The following is an 18,710-nucleotide window of genomic DNA, read 5'->3' as shown; positions in this document are numbered from 1 at the left end:
CTATGAATTGTTTTGATGTATTTTACTATGACATTTTTTACATACTATACTAAACATGTTTTATTATCATTTTCGACATTTCTTTTTTTGACAAATTGTGTATTTTTGACACTGTAATATGACTTTTATATTAACTATATTATCACTTTTTATGACTTTTTTTGACATGCTATACTATGATTTTTTTATGACTTTTCTATGACTTTATTCGTCATACTATACTTTTAATAACTTTTTTCGACATGCAGAGATATTTGAAGAGGTATAATGGAATGGGTGGGCTATAATCCGTCAAATAAAACTGAGATGAATTAAATCAAGTCATTTTGAGACATAAATAAACTTTTAGTGACACGGTAGGAGCTTTATCTCTTTTCAACAAGTGGAAAACTGCATTTTATGGGTTGCAGGTCTACTACCACTTATATCTAAACAGTAAAAAGTACTGAGTTGAGATTAGATACCCCAACACCATCTCAAGTGTGATTTTATTCTGTACTTTTTTGCTTGTGGTATATAGATCAATTTCAGCACTTTTTGCTGTATTCTCGCTGTATTAAATATTTCAGGTATAACCGTCATTATCGGAATTATGAAAAATATGGTCGTGTTTTGTTCTACCTCGGGTTGGGGTATCTGAAAAGCTAAAGCCCTTTTGCTAAAATGGATGGGCCGGAGCGACGCTTGCCTGATCTGCTCGTGTGCTTTTGCGCTTCTTTTCCCCTGAACAATTGGCTTTCCTAACCCGAACCATTCCTCCCTCCAGACCATCCATTCTAGCATCAACCATAAGTTGCCGTGCCCGGCAAATAAATAGTCAGCCACATAAACCCCCCTTAACACTACAGATTACATGTTGGCTTTAGCTGTTTCCCCCTGTCCTCCAGTCTTTGATCTTTGTGCTAAGCTAAGCTAACTGGCTTCTGGCTCCAGCTACATATTCACCATACAGAATGGAGGGTATCAGCCTACAAATCCAATCTCTCGGCCAGAAAGGGAAAATGCGCATTTCCCAAAATTATTATTTCATACAGTCACAAAATGTTAAAGTTATCTTCAAAGCGCAATATTCAGTAATTAGGCCTACGTATTAATACAAGTCATAAATATACTATCACCCTACACCGGCGGGTTAATGTTCTTCCAAAAACCATTATGTATAATAGAGCAATGATTGCTTCTTATGTGCACAATCCATCCCTGCTGATAACAAAGATGATGAGAACAAGCATATTGATGATGTACAGCCTGAGCCTGTCTGCTGAGTAAATGAGAGCCATTAATCTCCTTAGTCGTCCTGTTTCGAGTAGAGACCCCTCCCCTCCTCCTCTTCCTCCACCCCCTCCTCCCGTGCTGTCACTCTGAGACTGCACCTGTCAGATTAGTCTCACATCCTCAGCTGCCACTCCATATAATACGCCTCCTTACTGCCCAGAGCCTGCATGTCATCTCACTTTGCATGTATTTATGTGTGTGAAAGGGACATGGGGGGTGGGTGCAGGCAACGAGAGGTCAATCCCATGCAGAGTGTTTGACTGGTCGTTGGTTCTCAGCTCATATTGCAGCAGGATTTAGCTTTTTACCATTAACGATGAAGAGAAGATTAACACCCCCAAGCCACTGGATTATTTCCAGTTCTATAAAATGAGAGCTGAGAGAGTGGATGTTTGTATCTCCATTGTCTGATCATATTTTAGACCCGTAGCATCATTATGAATACCTGGTCAGAGGTGTCATGGCAGCCATCCTTTCTCCTGATTGGCCAAGTCTGCGTTATCAATTTTGGGACCCAGTGCAAATTGTGACAACGTTGCCATAGATGACTTCCACTGGCTCACATGCACCATTATAAAGACAGGATGGAAGCCCGGGGTGGGGGTTGGGTGGAGGTAGTGGGGTTGGTGGGGGCTACACCATTGAAAGCCTCCCTGGTGGATGGACTGAAGCAGCTGAGGCGACAAGCATGTGACGAGAGGGAGAAATAATAGGCACCACAGCGATTTGTGGCTGTGTCAAGTAGCCAGAAATAATCAGAGTAACCCAGAACAAGAAGCTGGAGTACTTTCAAAATAAGAGCATCAATTCGTAAAATGAAAACGCATCAGTTGCAGAAGAAGGGGGCTGGGATTTGTGAGTTGACCTTTTTCAAATAGTAGACTGTAGTAAGATGGCGACGGGTCCTCACTCCATGAGTATGATGCCGCTGCTCAGCAGGTGGGCCCTCCATGAAGCGCAGGGTTGTGGTCCCAAGCTGGCTCTTTCCGACTTCAGTCCACATGTTGGAGTGAGCTAAACTGTAAACCCTAATTTGCAACTAATGGTCTAATCAGTGCCTTGGACGACAATTTGCTGCCTTCAGTGCGTGTCTGTAGCCTGGTAAATGCCTGAATGAGGCAAATAGTAATATATTTTAGATAAAGGCACTATTCTTTTAATCAACCTGTTGTTGATTTTTTTTTTTGGGGGGGGGGGGGGGTTGATCTGTAGCAATATATTCAACAAGCTGATTTGAGTGTTATGTTAAAAAGGATTGTCTTATTTATCTTAAGAACTTTATTCTGAAAGATCTGCCCGGAAATAGAGTTGTAATAGTACAACTTGACACTGTATTGGTTTATTTTCTATGATTTAGCGCAGTCAACCAGGCAAAAACAATACCAATATCTGGAACTTTGCAGGAGTAGCGTGCAAAAGACTCCAAGCTGTGCGTACAGCCTGTTACACTGACACTATGAAAGATTTAGGAAGTGTGCGTATGCGCGTGTGTGTAAGAGAGAAAGACCCGCTGTGCGCCTAGAAGGGATATTTATCAAGGTCCCCCAGTCAGGCACCAACTAATTTATCGGAGAGTAAACCAGTTAAAGTGAGGGAGACCAGACAGGAGTCAGTGGCGGCTCTGGTGAGCTGTCACTTTCTGTGTGTGCGTGTATGTGTGTGTGTGTGTGTGTGCGGAGAGGGATTATCAGTACGCGCGTTATGCGGAGCGCAGTTTTGGTGATGCACTCAGTCGGGAGATGTGCAGCAGGGAGCAGTGAGCGTCAACTCGGACATTAATAAGCGGCATATTCAGCGCGGTAGCAGGAGAAAAGGATCCGGTAGGTTTGGTGGCACCGACTCTGCGCATTACAGGATTTCGACTCATTGTGTGTTTTATTTATTTTTGATGAATGCTCCCTTATTGGTGCAATGTGAAAGTCAAAGATGCGCACCGCTGAACAAAGGATTTAGGGGGAAAAGAATCCCTTCCACATTGTAATCCTGAAATTCCGGTGTGTTTCGTCCATGTCCATTCTGCCTCTGAGGACAACAGACACGGGCTGAATAATCGGGTTCCTCTTCTGTAGAGCTGGAGCAAGGGGAATCATCTGGACTTATCGCGTACGAGTCCATGTGGATGGAGAAAGAATACGCAAACACAGCGAGAGGGGCTCATTCCGAAATGTGACATTTTTACTTCCCCAGTCTCCCATCAAACCTGACATCTGTGCATCTGCCTTCGCTCTCGATCGGATTTGTTTACGTCGTTTAAGGTACGTGCTGCCCACCATGTATCCATGTCATGGATATTGATTAATAAGAATGGGGGTCGGGGAGTGTGATACCCTTGTGGAGATGGTGCGCGTGATATATATTCAGTGGGTAGGACTATTTTAGATGAACCCACAGGGGATCTCGGTTTATTTGAATGCATCGCGTTTTGCAGGCTGTTTCGGGGCTTATTACAATTGAGGTGGAAGTTGCATCAATGACAGTCCGGGAAGAAAGGCGATGTCGATGCACCAAATGCATAGGTGTGTGAGTCAAAAAGGGCACGCAGTATTTCAGACATAAATGTACATTTACGCACAGGGCATGCTGCAGAAATGTATATTTACACCCAGAGATTGGCACATATGACCCCAAAGGGCATTCGCAAAAGCCATGTTAACCTTAACTAAAGACATGGAGGACTTTGACCTGTGTGATATTCAAGGACTGACTGGCTGTGCCACAATTTTCTCACGATTTTGAAAACGTTGGTCTCCTTTAGTAGCTGCGCCTCCATTTTCACCCCACAATACACTGGGATATTTTGGGAGTGTCAATCACTCCGCCATTCTTTAGTTTAGAGGTTAGATGTCATTCTTTATATTTGGGTCACACACCTCAGTAACAATGGTCTTACTGCTGCTCCCTCAAACAAACACACTCTTCTGGAAGCCCCCAGGGACCCTCCTATGTGGCCAGTATTGTTAAGAGAGAGAGAGGGGGGGCATTCTCCAAATGTGTGTTTGCATTAAGGTGCTCCTTAGGTCAGCTAAAACCAAGGGTGTCCCTCCCACGCTGGCCTCATAAACAAAAGGCTTGTTGTCAACTCTGGAAAGAAATTGCGCTTAAATGGACACTTGTGTCCAATTAGACGAAGAGAGTTTGTATGGTAATGGGAGTCAATGCATGGATGGACTTTCTGTTGGTCAATAGATGATACATGCGCCTTGAGTCTCCGTCAGTGCAGTATTTGTGTACTCAGAAAGCTCCCGGGCCTATTTTGGAGTGTTCTGTTTTCCATCATTAATCAATATTCAGTGGAGCTGTTTATTCTCAGGCAGCGCTTTCATGAGTTAGTTTGCTTCCTCATGGGGAAAGAGGATGCTACAGTATCTCCTCAGGGCTGATGCCATATGTAGCTTGTTTAGATGGTTTTGTGTGTGTGTGTGTGTGTGTGTGTGTGTGTGTGTGTGTGTGTGTGTGCGTGCGCGCGGCCTCTTTATGTACGCATGACACGGAATCTATGAGCTGGATTTTCACATACATGGGAGCTTCCCTGGTTCTCCTTTCATGAACATTTGTGTTCACGCATCCACCCTCCTCCCCTCACACACACACACACACACACAGATACAAACACACACACATGCTCTAGGCACAAGGCTCACTCCAATTCTTTCTTTGCACATCCGCCTGTTCCTTGTTTCTCCTGCTCCTCTGATTACTATCACACTCTCTAACCAAATCTGATCTCCCTGGGCTCCTGTGATCACCCCCCATCACTGTATCTATAATGAAAGATGCACAGTGACGTCCCAAAGAAGCAAAACACACACGACACCAGAGGTCAGTGGCTCTGTTTCTGGGTGCTTTTTTAGGTTTGGAATGCCTTCACATCTGACCGATCACACCCCAATCTGTTGTTGATGTAGGAAGAGGAGGGGGAAGAAGAAAAGGGAGGAGAGGGAGGGGTGTAAGGCGCTGGCAGTATTAATTGTTAAGTCAATTAGCATATGGTCTTGCTGTGAGCCTAGTCACATGGTAATGAGGTCTAATTAGGATGGCCGGGATTGTCTGAAGAGGCTGGGGAAAATGCTTCCACTGTCAGTTTGTTCGTGCTGACACCCAGGAGGCCGGTGAAGTGAATGGACTACCCTTTTTTCAGTCTCGCCACTAAATATGCCTTTCCATTTGGCTCTGCTACTCCTGTCATCTGCAGGGCTATTTTTTTTCCCTGAAACTTGTCCTCACTAACTCCTTTTCAATATTTTAGCAAACCAATACGTCATGCCTTGACGTCTACCGCATTGCTCCCCTCTTTCTGTCTCTGCATCCCCTTTTTTTTATTCCCATTTTTATCTGCCACACAAGGGATTGGTGACGTCACTCTGCAAGGTTAGAGATTTCGAGAGATTGGAGACTAAAGCCACTTTCACACATGCACTGCCACCCTGAAATTATTTAGACATTGGTCCGAGAAATTGTATGAGAGAAGTCAGACGAATCAGACCCTGCAATGAAATGTATGGTTATTGTGCATTTTATTTGAAGTAGGAGTTAAATGTATTCCTTTGCATTTGTTCAAGAAAAAAAACATCTGATAATCGAAGTTATTGTTTTCAAGTATCTATCTATTCATGGGAAACAATATATTAAAGGTCCAGCTGTGTTGTCAGGTCGGTTTATGTCAGCAAACCTACATTAGAGATTTTTCTTTCTCAAAACGCTGACTTGGAATTGTTTTGGCTGTGCTTTTGCAATGCTCTGCGTAGGAGGTCTCTGACTGAATGCTCCATTGGCAGGGAAGGCCGTTACAAGTCACAAGTTCAGGGATCACGACGACAATGTGTCCTGTCAAAGTATCCTTGAGGTAGAAAGAGAGAGCCATCTTTTTTTGGATGAGCATCCAGCCTAAAAGTATGTCCACATTAAGCTCTTTTTCAAATAAAGCGTCTCCAAAACTCCAGGGAGGATATATGTTAAATGGCAGCTTGGTGACATCAGAAACGCACATGTAAAAGAAGCAGGAAAGAGATTTGCCAGACAACCAGCTGGTCAAATTGAATCAGAGAAGAAGATATATATCCGGATCAGTCTGGACTCAAACTCTAGGAGCAACTTAAAGCCAATTATTCTCAGGCAAGACACTAGAGAAGGTCAAGAGAGCTTAAGACAGAAGAAACAACAATGAGTAAAAGACGAGTCTTAGATGCCTCCAATGACAAACCCAGCTAGCAGAGCATACAATCTTATCCTGAAGCGCAGATGTGTTTTTAATCCAAAGTAAATCTTGTATAATGAGACAGAACATCCAGACAGCCCGGGTTAATTTAACATGTCTGATATCTAAGGCCTTATGTAATCCCAGCCACTGATGCAAGATGTAAATTGATGCGCTGTCAGGAAAGGAAAGGTCTGTTAGTGTTAGACGAGACGGTGGATAAGGCTGTAGATTCTCACAGAGATCACAAGTCCTGCAAATGTCCTGCTCACCTCAACAGCTGGATCCGTGTGTTCCCAGACATACACCTACACACTCACACAGACACACACACACACACACACGTTCTCCGTCAGTAGCCTGAATAAAACAAAAGTGGGGTGAAAAAAAAACAACCAAGAATTGAAGCGAGTCGTCAACGCAATAATCCTCCCAATTATCACCACGGTAATTAGACAGCATCTGCTCGTGTGCTATGTCTGATAATTACAGGAGAAGGTAATTGTACAGGACGGCTCGCTCGATTCACCCACGCCTGCCTATTCAAGCCTGGACCACATTTGAGGGACTGCAGTGCTGCACATTTGCACTCTCACGCCTATATTCCTGTTGTGTGTATAAGGAATGCATGCTGCATACTTGTCACATTCAGCTTTGTGTGAGAATGTGTTGCCTTCAGATGCATAAATACATGCCACAAAGCTGAATGTTATATTTACATGCAAATAGAGCCAGCACACATGGGCTTTGCGCCAGCTTGAGTGTGTTTTTGTGTGTGAGTGACATGTGCAGCGTGCATGCATGTAACCCCGCTATGTGCAGAATACAAAACTGAGATGGACCTCCGAGTGACAGAAGGCTGCTTGGCCGAGAGGAAGATGATGCCTTAGAAACAGCAGCCATGCAGCAGAACTGGCAGGAGCTGGATCCTTACCCAGTTACATAAGATACACAGCAAGAATAAAGGCAAGGGGGAGGGAGGGAGGGTGGAGAGGAGGAAGGGGCACAAGGAGGGAAGAAGAAGAAGCCAAAATGGAAGGAAGAGGGGTGTGTTTAGGAGATTAGATGGTGGTGGGGGGTGAAAAGAAGGAGAAAATGTGGGGAGAGGAGGTGTGTGAGGTGCATCTTTCACAGCACATCTTCAAATGTAGCAGAGAGATGAGACCGCTCCGGCTGCTCTGGAGGAGAGGTGGCATTGAAACCGACAGAATAGAGGATTTTAAATGGAGGGGAGGACAGAAATGGCTGCACGGAGCGGGAGTGACAGAGAGAGGGAAACATGTCTTGAAAAATGGGACGGAGTGAAAGGGAGGATGAGACGGCGGCAGCATCCTCTGTGCTGCACAAAGCGGAAGGCCAGGGGCTCTCTGTCTCTTTGCACATGACTCATATTAGTGAGAAGCAGGGAAGAGGACTCAAGCATGTGGCATGTGTGCTGTAGGTATGTGTTATGTACTGTGTGTCCTGCATGATGTATGTGTGTGTGTGTGGTCCTCTGTGTGCATCCTTCAGTCTTCAGCTCACCAGTCTGCCAAGTCCCACTCAAAAAGCAGCCTGAGCGATCATGTTCACAAGAGGGAGTTTCTGTGTGAGAGCGTGAGTGAATGAAAAAGTGGTCACTCACTAGTGTGCACAAGCTCCTGTCTCTGTGTTGCTTGTCTGGACTGTGTGGTTTCACAGGCTCTGTCATTAGGAAGTGGGACAAAGAAGACGAACAATGAGCTTTCTCTCTATTCCCGTCATTTAGAGATGGGGCGTAACCATGGTTGTCACTAGAAAAACAACACGATAACAAAAAGAAAACATGTGTTTATCAGGAGTGCGTCTGTTTTTGTGCAACTTGTTTAGGTATGCGTGTCAGTGTGTGTGTAAAATGCTCCAGCAGTGTGTTTTTTTGGTGTGTTTTGGTGACTCATCCTTCTTTAAGCACTCATTTGATTGATGTTAATGTAGACCAATAATAACCTGCGGCAGTGAGTGGCTGCAACAAGGCGGTGAGGAGACGAAAGGAAACAGCAGGCGGAAACAACGGCAGGAAACAAGGGAGCGAAGAATTTCTGTAATGAGGAAGAATTCGGATGTTGTAAATCTCTGAAGGATACATGAAAGAGCTCTAAACAAATGAATATGCACAAACACACACACATATGCATCTTTCACTGTTATGCCCTCTCGGGTCTCACAGGAATAGATAATGATATTTCACAAGTGGTAAACAATCGCTGTCTTAAAAATATACATTTTTATATGGATATCAGGACAGACACATCAAAAGCTTGTAAATAAATAGATGGACATATGCAGGGAATATCTGTATGTGGACATGTTTGTGTTTTTATGTGGAGATTTGGGGAAGAATTGAACCCCTTGTGATAGAAAATTGCCGTAAGGAATCTCTGAACATATATTGAGAGTTCACTCAGAAATTATGTTAATTAAGTTATTATTAACATACACAACCCTCTCTGTGCAAAGGTACCTGTAATAGAAAATCAGTGGTGGAAGTCCAGATCCTTTACTTAAGTAAAAGTACCAATACCACGCTGTAAAAATACTCCATCACAAATAAAAGTCCTGCATTCAAAATGTTACTTTAGTAGGAGTATGTAAGCAGCACTATTTTCATTATTGATTAATATGCTGATTAATCGATTGATTGTTTGGTTTGCGATATTTCAGAAAATAGTGAGAATTGCCCATCACCATCACCAAGAGCAGCAGTGACACCAAAATGCTTGTTTTGTTTGACTAACAGTCCACAAGCTCAAAAGACGGTAAATCCTCATGTTTGAGAAGCTGGGACCATGAAATATATATATTTTTTTTAAATGATTAAGCTGTTATAAAAACAGTTTTAACTTTCTATCGAATGACTATTCTGTTAATCGACTAATCGTTTCAGCTTTAAATTCGTAGGTAATTCAATTTATAACAGTGTATCATATTTTATAGGCTCTTAATTTGTAGAGTAACTGGTAACTAGTGCTGTACAATACTTTCCTCTGAATTGTAGTGGAGTAGAACTACAAAGTTGCGTCAAAGGACGATACTTAAAAGTTCTCCATACAGAAGTCAAAGCATTGCCTCTCAACGGCTATCAACATGGCGACAGCTGGGCTGGCGGCTCGCAGCAAACAGTGCACGAACAGTGCAATCAATGGCAACAATGCTGACAGAGCTAACGGGGGGAACCGGAGGGGTGGGCGCTTGGCTGCAGCGATGGCGACGCCGGTTGAGACGGCGTTATCAGCTGTAACAGTCGTAAGAGCACAGTGCAGAAAGGGGGCACTGAAAGGCTAGCGCGGCCGGCCGGCTATGTCAAGAAAGCACAGAGAAGCTCAGATTACAACACAGAGAGAGAGAGAGAGCGAGTTCATTCTCTGCTCAGGTAGATATATTACTCCATGATATCTTTACATAGCAAAGAGTTGATAGCTGTTATATTAATGCAATGAACATTGAATTTAGCACCTTGAACCTACTGCATCAGATTTGCGCTCAAGTACAGTACTAGAGTAAATGTACTTCACGACATTCCACCACTGTAGAGAAGGTTGGATGCAGTAAAGTGACAGATCATACAATCAAAACCAGGTCTGGTCAGAGTATATTTACTGCAAGTCAACCAGTCTTCCTCCCTCTTCTGTCCTTATTTTCCTCATGATAAAAGAGTATCTAAGCGCTCTTTCTCGCTGTCTGCCCCATTTAATAAGCTACATGCTGGAAGGGATGTGTGTGACCTGTAGCCCTGGCTGGTGTGTATTTAAATCTACCACTCTCCCCTGATGGCTAGACCATGTAACTCTCTCTGACTTACTGGCATGGAGAAAGAACATGAAGCCAGTGTCCTTTATGTGGTATGTAAATATTGCGGTAAGGTCTATTTGTAGACCCCGGGAGATTTTTTTTATGCCAAAAACTACAGCTGAAATAAACAATCCAAAGAGTAGGAGCGACTAGAAAAGCGTGTTAGTGTTCTTCGTACAAGCCGATTGTTTGACACACTAATGTATGAGCCAGCTTGGAAAGAATTTCTGAAAGCTTAGCGATGAAGTGGAGAGACATGTTGACAGTAACCTGGAAGAATGATGCCTTGTGTGTGTGTGTCTGTGTATGCGTGTGCTGCTTCGTGGTGGCTTTTATACACAGATCGACTTCTCAAAAGCACACAGCTTGTCAGGTGAAATGACAGCGCCGATCATCCCAGAAAAGACCTGAATGAAACGACAGACAGAATGCATATTTGTGTGCATGTGCGCGTGCGGCTGTCTGACAGTTGTGTCAGAATAAAGGAATAAGTAGACTGAGACAGCATTGATTTCACTCACCGAGTGCTGCTGTGCTTTTTACGTTTTCTTTCACCGGAACACAATAAGTACCTGAGTGTTTGTAGTTGTGCTCGATGCGCTGTGTGTTTGTGTGCAGTGCATTATGCATTGTCTCACGCCTTGCTAGATGCCCTTAGATGCCTGATAGCGAGCAGGACTGCTTGTACGCACTGCTTTCCTTCTCTGTATCTCGTTTTCATAAAAATATGCATGATGTTGCAGCTTTCCTGTCAGTGCCCGGGCAGCCGGTTCACTGGACAAGACTGGACAAATAATACACTGTAGATGCTCTGACTCTGACCTCACTTCTCTGTGGATGAACTAAAGACAGATTATCTGGGCTATTTCTTGGTTTCTAGGTATTTCAACAAAAATGAAAGCATTTTAAACGAGGGCAGGGCTATAGGCTACACTTGGAATAGACAGTACACAGGATGCGTGTGTGTTTGGAAAGACTTCAGTCGTTCACCCTGCATGAACTACTGCCCTTTCTTTCCTCTCTAAAACACAGCAGTGGCTGATTGTCTGTATTGTCACTCACAGGCGGATGATTACTGTGGGAATGACTGACTGCTCGGCTGTGTTGCATTTATGACCAGAATGACTCATTCTCCTTCTCTCTCCTTTCCTTTGACTTTCTCCATTCTCTGTCTTCGCTTCTTCGTCTATCTCTGTCTTCTGATCTGTTGACCTCTCAGAGATGGCACCCCTCCCGGTCCTGCTCCTGCTGCTGCTGACTGTTGCTCATCGTGCCACCGGTCAAGACTCTATGAACTCTGAGGATCTCCCAAGAGGCTGCGGATGGGGCCTTGTGCGTCCCTACACACTCCTCTGTGACCTGGACTCCATATGGGGTGTGGCTGTCGAGTCAGCGGCCGCCGGCGGGATGCTGACTGCCATCTTGCTAGCCCTAATCCTGCTGTGCCGCTTACACCACATCAGTGAGGCTGAGAAGCGCAGCGGCGTGGGACCCATCCTCTTGCTGCTCCTCGGCATCCTCGGTTTGTTCGGCCTGAGCTTTGCTTACCTGATCGAGCAGGATGAGTCTTTATGTTTGCTCCGCAGGGCCCTGTGGGGTCTCCTGTTTGCAGTCTGCTTCTCCTGCTTGTTGGTGCAGGGGGTACGCCTACGAAGGATTGGCCGTGAGCGCCGGAGCCCTGGTGGCTGCGCCCTTACAGGCCTCGCGCTGGGTTTGAGTGCCGTACAGGGTATCATCGCTGCCGAGTGGCTTCTTCTCACCGTGCTGAGGGAGGGACGAGCTGCCTGTCAGTATCTGCCACTTGACTTTTCCCTAGCCTGCAGTTACGTGCTAGCCCTCCTTCTAGCCGCGCTGACTGCCGCCACCCTGGCCTTGTGTGGGAAGACACATCAGTGGCGCTGCAATGCCATCTGGCTGCTGGTGACCTGCCTGCTGTCGCTGCTCCTGTGGGTGGCCTGGGTGGGCTTCTATCTGTACGGCAACGCCTGGCTGGGGAGATCCCCAGAATGGAATGACCCGGCACTGGCCATTGCTTTAGTAGCTCAGGGTTGGCTGCTGCTGATCTTCCACGCCATTCCTGAATCCCACATCTGCCTGAGACCCCCTCCACAGCCAACTGCCCCAGATTACTTTGACACCTCCCAGAACTCGACACGGATGAGGGAGACCAGCTTCGACGAAGACATCCCTCTCTCTCACAGGCAGTTTGTGGAGAACCAGGGCTACGGATACAGCGATGAGAGCGCTGCAGGTACCGTACAATCCAATATTTTAGAGCAGACAGGCGTAATATGTGCGGACAAGCTGTAGGTGGAATGTAGGCCAAAGTGAGCAATAGAACGGCATGAAATATTTGCATGCGTGGGTAGAAATAAGTACAGGAGGAAATGCAGGGTTAGACAGTAAGTTTGTCTTTCTTCAAGGGAGACAGGGAGTTGGTGAGTCACAGTAAGTAATCTCCGTTCGCCTCTCTTATATCTTCTTGTATTCAATGCAAGGCTTGAGGAGCGGTGCCGGTGCCGTGCAACATAACAGCAACACCGCCGCCAGGCCCAGTGCTCCTTTTCGCAGCAACGTCTACCAACCCACTGAGATGACCATGATCCTGAACGGGGGAGCGGTGAGTACATCCTCCCAGTCACAGGTACACGCCGCTCTCTCTCATTCGACCACGCCGACAAGACTGCATGCACATTTGTGCGTTCCAGACCGTACGTCATTGCACACGAATGAGGGAGAGGTGTGAGTATGTGTGTGTGCGAATTATCAGTTTGCCGGATGCATGGTTCATGTGCCTGTGTGTGTCACTCATCTGACATTGAGTTTGTGTACGGGTGAGTGTGAGAGAGCTTCCATTTGCTCCTGTGTGTCTAAATAAGCTGCGATGCTATCTGTCCACTGAATGATGCGACTGTCTGCCGGCCTGTCACGCCCTTTGTTATGCAGGATGAATGCGGGCTGGCACAGGTGAACTTATTTTCAGCCCGGGTTATGAATTTAGCACAAGAGCCCAACACACCACTGGAGGCTAAAAACGCTGAGGCAACACTTTGAAGAAGATCATTTGTAGTCACTATTCTTAGAGATAGCAGGCGTGCTGCTTTAACGGACAAAGGGAACACAGAGACTCCTTAACTGCCCTGCATAAAATATCATCAGTGTCTTTGTGCATTCATTTTAAAGACAGATTATTTATATAGCATGCTTCAGACTCAAAGGGAAGTGCTTTGCATCAGGCATACAATGCATTAAATGAGAAATTCATCTTAACATAGCGATTTAAGAGGATAAGATATTAAAAAGATGAAATCACAGACTTAAATAGAAGGGAGTGTAGAATGCAAGTGCAAGATGGATAAGGCAAGGCAAGTGTATTTCTATAGCACATTTCAACAACAAGGCAATTCAAAGCGCTTCACATAAAACCAATAAAAGCATCAAAATATAAGGCAAAAGAAAAGGAGATTTAAAAACAATTAAGAACATTGATTAAAACACTAAAAAGCAGTTTAAGAAAAACAATACAGTAAAATGCAGAAATTGATTAATATCCTTGAATCTGGTTCAATTACAGGCAGCAGCAAACAGAAAAGTCTTCAATCTTGATTTAAAGGAGCTGAGGGGCTCAGCAGACCTGCAGCTTTCTGGGACTTTGTTCCAGAAATGTGGAGCAGAAAAACTGAACGCTGCTTCTCCATGTTTAGTTCTGACTCTGGGAACAGAAAGTAGACCAGTCCCAGACGACCTAAAGGGTCGGGATGGTTCGTAAGGTAGCAGCAGATCAGAGATGTATTTTGGCCCTTAATATCAGACACTTGCTCGAAAAGAAATGGGGAGCATAAAGGGTGAATTAAAGATGGTCAGTCTTGAGGCAGGTCTAATACCTTAAGGAGGTTTGTACCTGCTTTGCAGAGTACAATAGGTAAATGCTACTTTGCTGTGGTTTGCCTTAAAATCTGGTACAGTACAGCTACCAGATGACACAAGGCAGTTTATGTCGAGAAAATATAATTTTTTCCTAAACCACAGAGGGATTTGTAGACAAGCATGTGTCAAAAGGGGTAAATGTGCAGCTACCGTATGCATGTGTGTGTAAAGATGCATGTGTGAGTATTGATGATATCCAAATTGTTTAATCATTTACAAACTTAATTTTTTCTTCTATAGGTGCCCTCTGCCCCTCCAACCTACACAGGGAGGCAGCTGTGGTGAGTCAGAGGATTGGAAAGAAGATGTGTGGTAGAAAATGAAGAAGAGGAAGAAGAGGGTGAGGAGGGGAGGATCCGGAACGAGGGCCCCGTCTGGTTGAATTGGACTTAAAACATGGATGCCAACAGGGTTGTTTCACTCTGTGTACAGACTTTAACACTGACTGTGGGCCAATCAACTATTGTATGAGTGTGTGTGAGTCTGAGAGAGAGAGTAGGGCATGGAGGACAGAGCTAAATCTATTCTAGCACACAAATCTCTAATGAAGGGTTCAAACACTCAAAATGTGACCAGCAAGTAGCAAAACAAAACACACGCTGACTCAGATCTGAAAACATCAACATGCAGTATACTTTTCCATTTTGTTTGATTTGCTCCCCTGAGACTATACAGCACTGTAAGCATCCTTGAAAAACTGTGAAATCTATGGCTTTTTCCTGCTCTCCCTCTTTCTGTCAGTCAGGATGTCTTTTCTGCTGCTCTTCACAATGCTGACTCTCACATGGAAACATTTGGCTCTGTCCTCCATCCATGCACAGTGTAGCTGAAGACAGAGCACACGGGCAACTGTACAGCTCCAGCACCGCTCGTTTAAAATAATCAAGCCTCTGTGGGTGTGTATGTACAGAATATGAGAGGGGGGGGGGAAGTGTGCGTATTCCCTACATCTCATCTCCACTGCTCCAATAAACCTTCCCCTGCAGACTGTTACCCCTCCGTGAACACGTCTTCTTCCTCCCTATCTCTGTTTCTGGTTTCACTGCACCGTCTGTGAATATAAAACATAACTCCTGCCCCATCCTCACACCTGCATGGACACTTTGCAAAATGTGAAACAAACTGAATCCCGAACTGCGGGAAATGAAGTTCCCATTGACCACGCGGCCTGAAGCACCTGAACAGAAGGATTTCAAGCTGCTGATGAACCGCTGTTAGATACGATGGAGCAGAGTGGATTCTGATTGGATGGGGAGGGCGTCAGTCATCGGTGGGGAGGCACCTCTTCATGAATCTAGGTCAACTGCTCTCCCACATCTCCAGTGGCCACCGGCATTTTGAACCAGCCAGTAGAAACTGTCACTTTATATCAACAGGAAATGGAGCGAGGAAATGACACGTTCTCCTGTGCTTAGCTCCTCTATCTGTGTTTATGCGTGCGTTTTTGGGATTTTATGAGTGATTGAGGGGGCGGGGGGGGGGGGGGGGGAATACAAAAGTCAAGGTTGCTTTCCGGTGCTAAATATCCCTCCACACAACTCCCAAGTGTGGCACAGAACTACAAGAACAACGCTGATGCAGAAACGTCAGTCACAACTATGAGTGACAGGCTATAGATAGAGCTGCGGCTGGTGTGTGGAGATATCCTAGAGCCTTAGAAAGATCAGTGCAAGGTGGAAAGAGGGAGATCAAATGCTAGAGGAGGAAGAAGGGGATGGGAGCGAGGGAGGAGGAAGGAGATGGCGAGTGACGGGCCGAGGGGAGTCTATGCGACAGTGTGAGATCTGTTGGAGAAAATGGCTCCCTGGTCTGTGTGTCTCTGTGTGTTTGTGTGTGATGTGCGAGCTGTGCTGCTCTGATCTACGTGGTTGTGTTCTTTCTCTGGTGAAGCATCTCCCTCCTCCTCCTCCTCCTCCTCCTCCTCGTGGTCGGCTATAGCTCAAGTGTAGCCCCGTGCCAAGAAGGACTCTTGTTTCACTGGAGTCTCCATTTCACGCCCTTTTCCTTCATCACGACACCAGCGCTCTCTCTTCACCTGAGAAGCTGTGTACATAGTAGTGCTGTAAAGCTTTGCTTGCTTGTTTACTTTTTTTTTTTTAAACTGTAGCCTGAGTTTAGACACCAGTGTCATATGACCCACTGGAGAACTGACTACTGCAAACCTATCTGGGGATTTTTTTTTAAAACTGGTTTGCTTTGTTGTTCATACATTTGCTTGTTGTGACAATATACTTTTATTTCTCTCTTGCTGGTGTCTTTTAGTTTTCAAACTAGCATTCTTGGAAATGTTTTGCCAACACTAGATATGCTTCTTTTTTTTGGATTAATGTTCAAGGAAGTTATGGGTTGTCATTCACAGGGATCTACTTCGGTTGTACCTCCGGTTGTCTCTTTGCTGCAACAGTTACGGGGACATAAACCACCTATTTTTTTATTTTTTCAGAAAAATTATACTGGCTGTGAATAATTTAATGCAGTAAACAATTACTTATTCTTTGATACTTAAGGGATAGTTATTTTAAAAGAAATTATAGCAGGCAGGGCTGAAAAAACGTCACGCCCCCACCAACAGTCGTTTTGATGACCCCTGATCTTACATCAACCCTCAACTAAGAAAAGCCAAAGGGTCAACCCTTGACTGCTGCTGTACATTCATGTCTTGCCCACCGGCTATTCTAAAATAGGACTGGTTTCAGCAGGCCATCTCGATGCCCAAAGACAGTGTGTCCTGCGAGAGCGTCAGGCTCTGTGGTCAGAAACAGGCTACGCTCCCCAGAGCCGTGCGTCATGAAGAAGAACGGTCCTCAGGGTTTTGGATGGTCAGCATTAACGAGACAAAACTTTCAACACTCAGAGCGGAGGAGGGAGGTTTCTGTTCTTGCGATGTTTTTCACTCAATGTGGAGTACAAAAAAACATGTGACTTTGTAGATTTTGCACTCGTCGACTACCTATCTGTGCATGCTTATCACCATTTCTACATGTAAGACCTTTCTCAGATGTACTTTTGAATACTAACTATTTATGTAAAGGTCATGTGACAGCAATCATAATTTCAGTGTATATCAGATGACACACTTAATGTCTTGTGCTTTCCTAAACACAAAAAGAGAGCTGGCTCTTGAGAAGCAAAGAGATTAAAGTCAGGGGAAAATGGTCCAAAATAGTATGATTCCCCAAAAAGGAACAAAATGCCATCATCACTGGACCTAATAATAACTTCCTCTGTTAGTTTGAAGACTCGAGGGAAAAAAAAAAAGGAGAATCTTCGGACTGATATTGTCTCTGTGTTTAAAATCAAATAGACTGTGGTGAAATTTGCACAAAACTTCTATACGTTAAGTTTGTCATCCCTGGGCAGCCCACTGAACACCCATCCTCCCTGGGTTTGACATGTCCTTGCCTGTCCTCTCCTGATTTGTCTTGCCTTCAGACTGTTCCAGCGGGGCAGCTGACAGGGGTGATATTGGTTTTCACAGCTGTGACTGTGCAGTGACGCAGCATGCCTATGTATAGAACTTGATTCCCCTGATTAGAAAAAACAACAAACAAAACAGGTAACTCATGTTTCTGTAACTGAATCAGGAAAAAATAAGTACAATAAAGTGTCATGTTTGTAGTTAACTCCGAATTGGATGTGGTGTTTTTTCACAGGTAATGATGCCGTGACATACCCGATTATTCTTAAGTGTCAAAATTAGAGCCCAAAGTTAGAGATATGCCATATCGTCCCATATACGTATACCTTTCTTTTTTTTTTTTTTAGATAGAAACGCACAATTTATACATTTTTTTACGGATACTGTTAATTTTGTTGTTTAAAATCAAGATATGTATTATTAAATGGGGCTTGTTCCATTTGAATAAACTTGAAAACATAGTCATTCATTTAGGCCTATAACTTCCTACATGTTTTAGGGGTTTGAACAATATTTGTGGCATACTGTTTGTATTTAAGAACGTGGTGTTAATGTAACTTATAATCAGTGTATTCCTAGCCCACACAGGATTACACTCTTGTATTCTACACTTCCATTGCAGCCCAGCACCAGTTGTTTACTAGCTTTTACTCTGACAGCCTGGTGCCCGCTCCCCTCTGCTGCTGTGTGATTTGGTTTCAGTCGGGCCCAGTGCTGCCAGACTCCGTGGAGCTGGCTGCACTATCAGATGTCCCCAGAATTAAATGGGCTGTTTTATCAACCTCGCCCAGTGGCAGCTGTCTCCCAGGCATCCACATACCTGCAAAGAGAGATACATGACCCTCCTCATGCCTCACTGTGAGGCGGTGTGCATCAGTGACTGGGGTAGTCAAGAAAGCGGTCCATCACAAGACTGCCGCCTCGCTGCTTCTGCAGAGACACTGGAGAGGAAACCAGAAGTATCCTCTCAGGTACGTGATGGAAATAAGCCAGGGGTGCACTCTATTCACTCACTTTAATTGACACACAGTCAAGAGAAGACGTTATAACTTGCACAGTCTTTTGAGTTGGCATGAAGCAGAGTAAAGA

General features: G+C 44.7%; 1 protein-coding gene across 4 annotated transcripts; it reads left to right on the top strand.

Moving 5' to 3' along the window:
- Positions 1–2,672: 2,672 nt before the first annotated feature.
- On the top strand, positions 2,673–17,826 carry gprc5ba (G protein-coupled receptor, class C, group 5, member Ba). 4 transcript variants are annotated; one of them, XM_031872211.1, is made up of 4 exons: positions 2,673–3,095; positions 11,496–12,527; positions 12,775–12,920; positions 14,444–17,826. In XM_031872211.1, exons 2-4 carry the CDS (start codon positions 11,498–11,500, stop codon positions 14,486–14,488), a joined length of 1,221 nt encoding a protein of 406 aa, XP_031728071.1. In that variant the 5' UTR covers positions 2,673–3,095; positions 11,496–11,497; the 3' UTR covers positions 14,489–17,826. The 4 variants fall into 4 exon arrangements, with proteins under 4 accessions (XP_031728071.1, XP_031728070.1, XP_031728069.1 ...); XM_031872210.1 differs by having other exon boundaries at positions 2,674–3,530; XM_031872209.1 differs by lacking the exon at positions 2,673–3,095 and adding an exon at positions 7,772–7,910.
- The last annotated feature ends 884 nt before the right edge of the window (positions 17,827–18,710 follow it).

Source organism: Anarrhichthys ocellatus, unplaced genomic scaffold (genome assembly GCF_004355925.1).
Source record: "Anarrhichthys ocellatus isolate YVR2014 unplaced genomic scaffold, GSC_Weel_1.0 scaffold62, whole genome shotgun sequence".
Classification (NCBI taxonomy): Eukaryota; Metazoa; Chordata; class Actinopteri; order Perciformes; family Anarhichadidae; genus Anarrhichthys; species Anarrhichthys ocellatus.
This window is presented reverse-complemented; position numbering and strand designations above follow the sequence as displayed.

Excerpts from the sequence above, each read along its gene's own strand:
- gprc5ba (XM_031872209.1), top strand. Across the intron at positions 12,528-12,774 it reads CAGCGATGAGAGCGCTGCAG|GCTTGAGGAGCGGTGCCGGT; the intron begins GTACCGTACAAT and ends ATTCAATGCAAG. Across the intron at positions 12,921-14,443 it reads GTACATCCTCCCAGTCACAG|GTGCCCTCTGCCCCTCCAAC; the intron begins GTACACGCCGCT and ends TTTCTTCTATAG.